The sequence below is a fragment of the Cydia pomonella genome, chromosome 10, assembly GCF_033807575.1.
Source record: "Cydia pomonella isolate Wapato2018A chromosome 10, ilCydPomo1, whole genome shotgun sequence".
Taxonomy (NCBI): Eukaryota; Metazoa; Arthropoda; class Insecta; order Lepidoptera; family Tortricidae; genus Cydia; species Cydia pomonella.
The window spans coordinates 15,409,318-15,422,071 of NC_084712.1; the positions used below are offsets into that span (position 1 = coordinate 15,409,318).

Below are 12,754 nucleotides of genomic sequence, written 5' to 3' on the forward strand. Positions count from 1 at the left end.
TTTCCAAACCTCTTATAAAGCCACATTGGTATTTTTGTTGTTTGTCAACACACTAAAGTGATTATTGATGAATGAACGTTGTCGTCGGATCGACGCGATTACGAGGGATGACTCAGTACACACTGGGGCTTTATCAATGTAACCAAGAAATTGTTGTTAGCGATGTCATTTTACCATAATATGTATAAATAAACAACAAATGGGACGTTTGTGTTCACGTTATTAGCAAGGGCGTGGGCGATGGCCTAGGGCGAAGCAAATGGATGATGTAAATGGGATGAGTTTTGGTGATAATATTAAGCTTAAATTTATCTCCAGAGGTCTCCCTAGTCGAGGCCTACTATTCTTAGTAATTGTTCATATTTTATACGATAGCGTGATTGTAAACATAAAGGTGTAGTTTCAATCACACGATTAACGCAGCGATTGTTCCAAGAACTTACGCGTTGGCGCCGCCACGTATCCGATACTATACTCATTTTATAGTCACTAATGGCGTCTGTACGGTGAACTTATTTTGAGAACCAGTTATTAACAGGATATTGTAGGTACGTAATTATGTTAGGCATGAAATCAAAAAAGAATAGAATAGAAGCGTTTATTTGCAAGAATACGTAGGTACAAGACTATCTATTTGATGATATGAGTAAAAATAGTTTGATGTTTTTTTATACATTTTATCACTATCATTTAATGAATTAAATACTGGTTATTACAACTATCAACATATCATCAATACCAGTAATTATTGTTGCGTTTTAATCGCGCAGCGCAGCATGTATGCACGCGATTAACGCACAAACGAACCGCCAGTATTACCTACTTAAGAACAAAACGGCAGTTAATTACTGTAAGTGGTAAGATAATAATAGTAAGTGCCAAGATAGAGGCTTTGACCTCACAATATCAATAATACCATTCTGTGCCAGACTGTGAGATTTCTAGTATAATTTGACCCTCAGTTTATAAGTTTTGAAATTGGTAACTGAATGCTTACTGGCACAGGGAAATGTGTTTATCTTACTTGTAGCAGGGGTATCGGCTGTACTGAGAACCCCAGTCATAATAATGTTACCTACTATTATATATCTGATACTGTATAGTACAGCCAATATTAGGAAAACTCTTCAGCTTGGTCTGGTGGAGTAAAAAAAGTTCATGTGAATGTTAGCTTGACTATTTCAAACGAACGATGGAGTATTTTTTTACTGAAAGCATTTTTGCCTAAAGCTCCCGCGGGTAGAGGGTGAGGGACTTGTAGGTATACTATATGTGACGTTATCTATGAAAAGTCGATGGCGCTTCCGCCGTCATAAACGATGCTCCGATATAAATACAACGCTGCGCCACGCAGTGCGGCGTAAGCGCCATCGACAATAAGGTCCCTTTTCATAGATAGATTTCACATACGAGTATAAGGTATAATCTCTCATAGTGAACACTTATACCTACCTAATACTAATTAAAATCAAACGTGTAATATGCTTGAACCCAAGCCAGAGTCAAGACTAATAGTGGCCCTCATTAGGGAAGTGGTCGGTAAGTTTTGCGAATTGTCTCGCCCATTCATTCGATTTATAAGGCAGAAAACAAAGTAAGAGGCAGTTAGCCTTTGAGTTGCAATTGTTTTGTTTCGTGACGTCACTGTAGTGGGTTGGTGACTTCGCGACGAAAACAATTAAATGAGTTATAGTGAATGGCGACGGGATAGCTAGCTTGGTTGATAGCTGAACGAAAAGAGTGCTCACATAATACAACTAACCCCGACGGAATGATTTAATCACGTTCAAAAATATTTTAGTAGCGCCAGTAAATGCTGCCGGCAAATGTAAAAAAAAAACATACTTTCGGGTGATAAAATTGCGGGGCACTTCTTAATATAGCTCTGGACCGGGATAAGTGATGGCGACAAGAGGCTATAATGGTGATGATATTACGAAAAGAGCATCACAGAGCTATTTCCATTGCCATTCAGTAAGTTTGATGAAGGATAAAGCACGTCAATCCCCCCGATCCTATTTAATCTGTATTTCTTCGCATTAATTTATCACAGCCATTTTCGCATAGACTTGATATTTAGTTTGTCCTTGATAGTGACGTAAGCGAGGGGTCGCTACGAGTACGACCCTATTCGCACTCGGTAATGGGAGGTAGCGTATGTAAGTGGTTTGGGTGGAGATAACAAATGCGTGTAATGGGCTTGAAAATGTATGTTGCGTAAATATAGTATCTATTTTGGCAACGACAGCGTGTAACATAGTGGAAATAAATGATTAATTACGACATTTATGACTCTAGTGCACTGTATTTTATAAGTGATGATTGCCATCAAAATAAAGTTTTAACATTGATTTCTTTTTCGATACATTTTAGCAGGTACTGTGCTTTACTGTGAACAATGACTATCGATACCGATGGTCATTGTTAACAGTAAATCAGCGATATCTAAATCGACTGCGTAAAACTTTCAAAGCAGTTTTTCTAACTATCCTAATTTTCAATTTTGATTAAGAAGGTAGCGAAAGGCATATCGTACTTAAGAAACGTAAACTATTACATGACTGTGTTACATTAAAGAAACCTTCCTATTTCCACAAAAATAGTAGATTGTTAAGAGCCCGGTAACGATTTTAGAGTAAAAATGTAAAATTAATAGATTTAGTCGTTAAAATTGTACACCTTCTGTTACGTAATATCTAAATAATAAGTATTGGTTTCTATGAGCACGTTTTCTCATCTTGCCTTTTAATAATGAGGTCGCAAGCGTGCGTCTCCGGTAATATGTGACGAGAAGAGACAGTTTTTAAAAATTCATCAAAATATTATGGTGGTAAATTATACAAAATTATGTATAAGAACAGTTTCAGCAAAATAACGTTGAAATTAAGTATTTCATCGACTAAATCTATCGATCTATCAATTTGACATTTTTGCGACTAAAATCGATAACGGCCTCTTAACCAAGGGATGAAAGACACCCATTTCTGCCGAGGTAGTTTGGCCAATAGTCCGAGGCTGTAATGATGCCTTTCACTCGAGTTAAACACTCTACTTTTCATTTCGAAAACGAGGGAAGTAAAATACATGCGTTTCTTTAAAAACATGAATAAGTATATTTTTTAATACTTTCAATTAAACATCTAGGTAAAAGTATCGTTATTTACGGTATGGGGTGTTAAATATCAGAATAGAAATTGTATTAAAATGTTCAATTGCGTATCGTAAAAAGGTTTGAAAAATCGTACTTGGAAAATTTAATGATCTAGCGTAAAAACAAAGGCCGAAGATTCTGCACATTTTTTAGAACAACAATGACCCTCTTTCAGAGCATATGAAAACTAAATTTAAGCTTAGCTGCCTTCTTTACGAAGTCTGTTAGAACAGCATTTCTTACAGCAACTTTTCGCGTTGCCATTAAGTTTTCGTAAAAGGACTGCAACATGTAAGCAGGTCATGTCACTTGATTCCAACACAGCGTACACGGGGCTCTCGGAGCCAGAACAGCGACACAATGGGCCCGCGAAGCATGCTCAGTTCGACGTGTAGTGCACTCGGCCTATTTATCCGAGCAAGGAGCTTTTGTAACACGGGTAAAATACACGCTCGTGTTTTTTTTTTGTCCGACGATCTCTTTAATCTTCCTGCATCTGTGTGATGTACTGGATACATAACACAGAATACACAGATGCAGGAAGATTTTGCGTCATTGATAAAGTAAGAATATAGGCCTTTCCCAGTGACATACCAGAGAATTGTAACTGTAGATTTCTGTGTATTCAAAGCACCAATTAGGTAGAATTAGGATCGACGTTAATATAATAGCAGTCAATGAGAAAATTAAAATTAGAGGAATCATAACTTTAAATACATCATATTGGAACTTTTTTAAATTATTACGTTCCTCTCAAGTTACTCTAGTATAAATAAACTGCTATTATATTGAACAATACTGCAAGTGTAAATCATATCTTCAAAACTGTAAATAACAGCTTTGTTTTGCTATGAATTATCTAGTGTTTGACCTCATTTTATTTTAATATTTGTCCCCTACAGTTAATATGTATAATAAAAATAATAAACAAATAGCTGTGTGGCCCGGAGTTGATTTAGGTATATTAGATACCAAGTCATTGTCCTATTTTATTTACTATTTTGTTTTATTCAACGACACCTTGTGTGTTAGTTAGAGCACGAATTTGATTTACTATTATCGTTGCGTTGAAATTCATTTGTAGTATAATAGTAGACAGATACAACCACGATGTATTTTAAGAAACAAATAATATACCAGGGAGTAGGTAAATAGCAGTTATTAATAGGTATGTCTTACAGGAAATGACGTATATATTAATTATTATTGTATCTATGCTTACAGAGAATTTAAAGATAAACAGTTATAAGTTATACTGGTACTTTGGGTCATGTTAAACATGTACAGCCAGCAAAGCTACTTGGGTTTGCTGATTGTACCAAACACCCCTCGCTTTATACTTGAGGCATTGTGATGATTTGCATATTTAAGCTTACTATGATAACCTATTTATTATTTAGGTTCTTCTAGAAACATTGTCCTAGTAAATATTTCTGTATGAAATGTAGATTCTAACATAGCCATAATTACATATGTATACTAACATAAATATGAGTCTGATAGTTGTAGTAGTTAGTCGTTTAATGCTTATAATATTGACATTATTATCACAACAAGTAAAAAATAATAACACAAACATTACAAACCATCTGCCAAAAACTAAGTAAAGATATTGTAAAAACAACAATGATGTGCAATATTAAACAATTGTAAAATGCCTACTTCATCGGACAACGGTAAATCTTTCTTAGTACAATCATAAGAGCGGTATTTGCAAGTGCTTATTAAATATGAAGGTAACAATATCTAGACAGCATGTGAAAAACTTACGGTACAAGACAAGATAAAACAAGTGTAGAACTTCTTAATAAACATCATAATTATTAGTGATTACGACCTCATTCCCGATACAATGTACGAATTTATCAGCTTTAATACGCTCCATCAATAACAGAGTAATTTAGGAGCGGTCAGTGCCACAGTTATTAATATTCCTGATGCATACTGCTGTTCTATTCTTAAATGATTACTCCTCAAGTCTCAATGGCTAAGGAAGTATAAAATATTCCAACCGTCTTGAAGTTGTTATACATTTTATATCGAACCAACAAAAGGGCTTATTGGACATATCCCGCAACGCAAACCGCTTAAAGTATTTCGACGAGTAATAGACCACAGGAGAGAAGCGAATGCCGCGGTTTCTATATACTTATAGCGATGGACCATCGAAGGCTAACTGCGTGCTGTTGGACTAAGCTGGAGCGAGGGTATAAGTGCTGCTGAAAATAGGGAGGTGTGGCGAGAGTTTATGAAGGCCTCTTGCACCTCTGGAGGTTGCATTAGGACAAACTTTATTTTCGAGTATGTATAATCCTTTTTTGTATAACATATTAAGTACAACACGAATCGATAGATTCAATAACTGAAGTCGAATCAGTTGACTAAACGAAATTACTATTTGATCGACAATCCATGTCGTTATAGCTAAACCCATCTCAAACGAAATCATCACGATATGGTGAAATTCGCGTTATTAAATCATTCACTCCCTATTGGTGGGTATAGTTAAAGGAATTTGATTTCTGTTCCATATCATACCTTAACAAAGCCACAGGGATCTCATATTATCACAAGATACGCAATGGTACATAAATCAAATTCCTTGACCGTACTCAGTTGCAAATACTTGTTATGTGCATTGTTTGGAAGATTACTTCACACACTATAAATAATATGAGCTGTGGTGTTATTGTTACTAATAATATTGATGCATATCATTATACGATCACGGGAAAGCATTTGTATGCATTGCATATATTCTTTGGTTACTGTGAGCTGGTGCGCTAACGAGTCTGCGTAATTCCTTAATAAAAATTTATAATAGGAAAACTTTAAATAAACCTCAAATATAAATAATAGAAAAATAAATAATAAATAAATATTATAGGACATTATTACACAAATTGACTGAGTCCCATAGTAAGCTTCATAGGCAGGGTCACTACCCACTAGGCCAGACCGGTCGTACAAAATCTACTTTGACAATACGCCTCTATATTCAATTCTCTATGGTACTTTTCAATACTTTCAATACTTGACATGAAAACGACCGATACCATTAAAAGCACATTTAATAAGTCATCTTGTAAAATCAGGCATTTTGCACGATGCACTCTTCTTCAATCAATTGAGTCCCATTTGAATTTAACACTAATAGACGCAGATCTTACTGCCAAAATGACCCAAGCATTCGCGCATGATATGTATGATATCATTGATATGGTAGTGTGGAGAATGGGATTTTAAGTTAACCTGGTGTTAGATCGCGATATCAGCAGATCGAATTTCGCATTCGTCGTCGATCGAGGGTAGTCAGTGTGACAGATATTTTTGCGTGCATCTTTGTGCAGGATTGTTAATTGAAATAAAGATCATTGAAAACACCCCTCATGAAAGTCTTGATAGCGAACTTACTATTTCTATTATTATTTCTCGGATTAACAATCGATATCACAAATATTCACAAATCAAACCGAACAAAGACCAAACCAGTCTAACCTCCTACTCCTACCACATTGTTGTTAGCGATATAGTTAAAATAAGATCCAGCTTAGAAAATAATACACGTTTTGTGAATATATATGTCACCAATAAATCAACCGCCCGTCTAGTCGTATAAACTCAAACAGTTATAACTTATAACCGTTACATTCAACTCGCTAGAAACAATGGAAAGTGACAAAATAATCGATGTACAATTTCCCACGCGCGCCGCTTAGACAGGCTGTCAATATTATTCAATGGCCTTTGATAGAAGTGCGTTAGGTACAACTGAACTGTAGGTATATGTGCAAAACAGTCCCGTTATAATAGTGACAGACAGAGCCTAAACCATCAAAGAAAGGACTTCGAAATTTGAAATATATATATTCGACAAATGTTTCAGACTTACACTTAGAAAGGATGTTGTTATATTCAAAACCCTAAGAGGTGAAATGGGGTTGATTTTTTTACAACTTCTACGCAGACGAAGTCGTACGGTCAAAAAATTTAATTTCGTACCTTGTCACAGTGCCAATAAATAGAATGCAGTCCATAGTGTCACAGGGTACAAAATTGTACTGAAATTAAATTATTTGACTATACAATATAATAGCGCCATTGAACAACATGTTTACCTCATTGTGAATTGGTTGGTGTCTACGAGTTATTGTAATCCTTTTCTTTGAATTCAATCTACAGACATAATCTACAATGCAAACAACAAAGCGGGAAGAAAAGAAGCTTTGTGACTCTGTAGATGGCACTATCTATACTCATATACCATACACTTTCTGACATGTAATGAACTTTATTACAATGAGCTAAGGTCTACGAATGTTCCGTGTGTTCATTTGTATGTTCATGGCGTATCCCCTTAACTCCCAATGATCCACAACGCACTAATGACTCATTAACGGCAGATGGGACAGCCCGCGACGGATTACTCATCAGCATCTGATACTTGGCAGCAATGGACGTTCTATTCTTTACGGTGATCTGTCGGTCGACGTCAGCGGATGTCGATTCTAAATTATTGGAGGTTTATTTTTGAGTCCTGGTATGATGTATGAAAACTCTTGTCTAGAGCAATTTTTCGTAGACGTGATGCTTTGGCAGATTAATCCTGGCACACTCTAATGTGCACATGTAATCAACTTCTAAGTTGAGTCGAGTCGTGTCAATCTAATTCCTATGCGAAGTCTTCGACTGCCAAACATTCTCATCATTATTATTGATAAGACGAAAAAAAATAATAACTCCCCAAAAAACATGCGTGGCGAAAAATCATGAGCCATCAAACAATTAATGTTAGGGTGTCACGCCCTAGCCAGACTAGATATCAAGGATTTTGGAAGCTATAGACACGAAAAAACTGGGCACAATATGTGAAAAAAATGGATGCTATCTCTGTCGTAATCAATTGTGTAGGTACATACCAGCTGTTGTTAGACCAATGGCAGTACTCTGCGGACCGCGAAATGAATATGTATACCCAACCTCTCCAAGAAAAAAAAAAACAGTTTCATAGATTCTAGCCATTTAGGTAGAACTCGAAGTCTTTTGTGCATATTTTCTAAACCTTGTCTATTAAAACTACAAGTGACGTGTAGATAATATTCGCTCATCGTCTGGTTTATTAACGTTATGCACTGAGTGACAAGCGGCGGGATAGTAAATGGGTCATACGCGTGATAAGTCGGGGCGCGCCGGTCCGTCGACCCCGCTCGTTGATTACCAGTACTTGGAGAAGAGGTCTCCCTCGTTGGGCGTTTAAAGGGCACAGTAAAAATGGTTAAAAGCATAAATTAAGAATGAAAGTAGAAGAATGATAATGTAGATGATTATGATGATGTTCTTGAAGAATGATAGAAGTGCAACAGTTTAGTTTATTAGAAGCTTTTAGAACATGTTCCATTTCTGTATTTTTAAAATAGAATTATTACAATTATTATTTTTGCTCTCTGGCATATAACAAGTTCTCTTTCGGCTCGCAATGGTTGTCAAATTTGCGTATCATATACGCTACATCTCGCCTGGCGAGTATTATAACTATAGAGAATAGCTGGGATGCTGCAAGCATCTTATAAGCCCAATCGTGTTCGCCTTGTGTTTGCATACAATTTATCACATTCCTGCGGCTCTGATATAAGTGAATAAAAGCGCCGTGCACTTGACTTACTTGGCATCCAGCTTTATAAAACTTGCTTATTGACTGGGGGCGTTGAAGCGAATTGCTACGAATTACATTTCATTGGCTAATATTCAATATTAATCGAAATCCGATCAGATTTTTCTCTATGATACTGTGGTTGTTAGCATATTTATTGAATTCATCCGATTTCTTTTGTAATACCTAAAATATCGTCGCCAAAGCTCAAATTTCAAAGAAACAGAAACAGTCATAATCATATTTTCATTTCATGATAATTGTCGCAACCAATAGAGATAAATTCTACCCAGGCTAAATGTTGTTTTCACCTCACCATATTTTAAAATATGTCACCTAATTGAGAAAAGTGTAACCGCAAGGTGTAATTCTACACGATTGCAGTTCCATATCACGTCACATTAGGACGATAACTGTATCTCATTGCTGCAGTAATTTGATACGAAATGCAGTAGAAAGTACTGTCATGTAACAGCATTATGAAATTAATTCACACGGCTGAGTTAGACATGTTTATGTCACGTTTGTAGGTCTTAATTAAAATTGAATGAATTCGCCAGTTTTGTACTTTTAACTAACTCTGCGGCTGTAGCACGGTCACATTTTTATCACTTGTCACTATGCCTGTCACGTTCTAAGTAAGTGAGTGGCATAGTGACAAGTGATAAAAATACGACCATGCTACAGCCGCTGTTCTGTAATTTTGGCTCAGCACATTTCTTTGTAAGAAGACTGAACACAAAGTAAATTGTCATGTCTTTCCTCATTTAGGGCAAACAGCGTAGGAGAACACCGAAAACCGTGCAAAGTGGAGGAGAAAAAGTTGAAAAAGCGCATCTCGGGTTCCGCTAAGATGAGCGAGAAAGAAAGAGACATTATTATTTTAACGCTTAGCACCGCACATTACATTAGTGAATGAACTGATTATTATTTCAAACGATGATGCCCTTTGGAACTTGTCGTTTAAGAATGATTGTAAGTCAAAGTTGAATTAATTTCATTTCATTTATTCATTCATTTACAATATACATATATTGTTTTTAATTTAAATTTTACTCACAATTCATCCATCATCAATAATCTAAGGTACTGCTAGAGTAGCAGTTCTTTAGCTGGTCGATTGATTTGTCAGGGGCAAACTAACACTTCGCATTTGTAATATTAGGAATGGCTTACGTATGAAGTATGTACGACATGATGTAATCAAGAACACACGGACTTTTTATCAAAATGAAGCTACTTCCGTTTGGACGCCGCAGTTATCGCGGAAATGGATACAATTCTGTTTCAAGTGTTTATTGCAATAAACGTATTTTACTAAGTTTATTTATAAAAACTTTTCCTTTTTTGAAGTTGTTTTAAACTCTGTTTTACCCGCAGCCTAAAATGAGCGATTGATTTGATCATGAGAATCGGCTTGCTAGCACCATAAAGGATAACTCACGTTCGAACGGCCCGGGTCCGGGTCGAGGCAACCGATACTTCATTTTCCATGACAAGTGACCAGTGATCGCGTAACGTAACGCTTTTTATAGAAAACAAAGTATCTGAGGCATCCGTAAGAATACATATGCATTGTACCTACATGCAAATGCTGTCAAAATTAAACCCTTCCTTTTGGCTTTGCCGTAGTTCAGTTAAAAATACGGCGCTTTGACTCGGAAAAGCTTGAAATTATTCAAGCAGTCCGTGCTACTGCTAGATTTATTCCGTGTGTCTGTTTCTGTCTGTTTGTTTCAAAAAGAAGCATTGTTCAAAGTAGTTTAAACGCATAGTAAAATTCAACTATTTATAGTAAATGTAATAGTAACTTATGTCTTTCCTATAAATTGCAATGAACAAACGCAAACTTTGACAGTTACAGCATCGCCGTGCACAAAACGCATAGTCCATTACTATTTACAACGGATTGTATGGGTTGTTTATAACGACCTTTGGACCAGGATATAAAGCGTAGACAATTAATTAGAATCCTGCAATACTGGAATGTAATCCATTAGCACTGCAGCGGTTACAATAATTTGCCCGTTTAAATGGGACTGTCTCGCCCCATAACTAAACCCAATTTTTGTGTGAATTTTAACAAAAGTACAAAGTTTTACAGTTCATAGCTGTTGGGTTAAAAAGCATAGTTGAAAATAACAATCGTGTTGTAAACAACGCACACCAGGGCTATAACCGCGAAAATCGAAGTTCGTCAACAGCCGGGTCCACACAGAGGTCCACACAGCGCGCTCGGGCGAGGAAAACGCACGCGCTGCCTCGGCCGAGGCACGTCTACACTGGCCGATTTTATGCGTAAGGAAATTGCTTCGCGCGTATGCTCGCTCTGTGTGGACCCAGCTAATTGCGGGCATTTTTCTCTGTCAAGAAGTCAGTTTTCGCGGTAGGCCCCCAGTTGACAGACGGACATTTAAAATTTTGGAATCAGGGGGCTTAATCAAGATAATTGTTGTCGTTTGATAGAAAACGATATAGTCACGTGACTTTTCATAGTATCTGTCATCCCGATACATGTTTAATTTTCGTTTAGGGTTTTTCTCACACGTGATTTCTATTATCCTTGGGCATTTACAACAGCTTGTTTAAACTTACTCGTTTAAAGACCGTCGCCCTCGCCCTATCCTTTCGACAAAATTTTGCAAGTAGGCGAGTAGGCGACTAAGACTGAGCTAAGAATACAGACACAATGCACGATGAACCCTATATAAATTAGCAACAGAGTTTAGAATCAAATGTACGCCCTTACCTTACAGTCCTTGTGCCTGTAGCACCAGGTGCACCCGAACAGGAGCCCTACGGCCGTGACTATGAGCGCCAGCGCCGGCACAGCCGCGTATAGGTTGCCCTCCTTCCATCCTGCCGGGATTGGCCCGTTTGTGTCTGGAACTAACCATTTCGTTCGTAAGTCTATTTATCTCGTCGCTCGAATATGCAAGTCCGGCTTCTCATGCAACGGGCGTGACAGCTGAAGCGATGATGTATAAACAATGGCTTCAAAAAATAAGTAATCAGATGCGAATAAAATAACTTCAATCAATTCTGCAATTAAGAACTTGTAGAATCAAAAGTATCTTCCCTCGTGTGTTGGTAAGCTTCCAACAAATACCACACTCAGTATGCAGCAACTGAATGGTATGCTGTAGACATACCAAGCATAGTTTTTGTAAGAAATCTACAGACTGTGATAATGGAAAGAGAGCATAAGGAATATACGGGTGTCTACCATCATGGGGCTTTAAATGCAGGGCTCGATTCTTTATTATGGAACCAAACCCGAAATCGCGATTTTTTTTTTGGATTTTATTTACATTTTGGCTGATCAGATATAGAGGTTATTTTATGGAAACGCTATTTTTTTTTCGCAATTGTCAGGTTGGTCCCTTAGTAAAAGAAGCTCGATTTAGCGAGTAGAATTGAACCCTACATTTAAAGCCCCACAGTGGGAGACGTACATAGGAGGACCTTGTAAATCTGGATGGGCAAAAAACCAGCCATTCTGCAAACTTTTATGTTATACAATTCAGTTATTTAATTAGCAAATAAATTAAAGATTAAAGTATGTTTTAACACATTAATTTGCTGAAACAGTAAAAACTCAACATCTTTTGAATGAACTCCTTCACATTTTCGTACTTCATTTCAAAGGCACTCTTAGACGGAGAAGTAATTTAAAAATTATGTGACTATCAGAGGCGCCACCCACATTAATACCGTCCGAATGACAGGGGATTAGTGAGGGTCTACTGTAATCCCAAAATACTAAATAGTTATATAGTTTAGTCTGGTGTCAATAAATCACATTCTGGCTTAAATATTCAAATTGAATTCACTCATACACTTATTCCAACAGTATTATCATAATAAATCAAAGGTAGTGCCATCTGTCAGTCAGAAACTAGACAATTTACTGATGCTTGAAAATTAATATGGCATAGAAAGAATCTCTTTAC

General features: G+C 36.8%; 1 protein-coding gene across 1 annotated transcript in view; it reads right to left on the reverse strand.

The window, feature by feature from the left end:
* Window positions 1-12,754, reverse strand: part of LOC133522247 (uncharacterized) — an 87,717-nt gene that overhangs the window by 72,587 nt on the left and 2,376 nt on the right. The window contains exon 2 of the mRNA XM_061857518.1: window positions 11,551-11,684. Within this exon, the coding sequence (XP_061713502.1) occupies window positions 11,551-11,684 (134 nt within the window). The remainder of the gene's footprint in view (window positions 1-11,550; window positions 11,685-12,754) is intronic.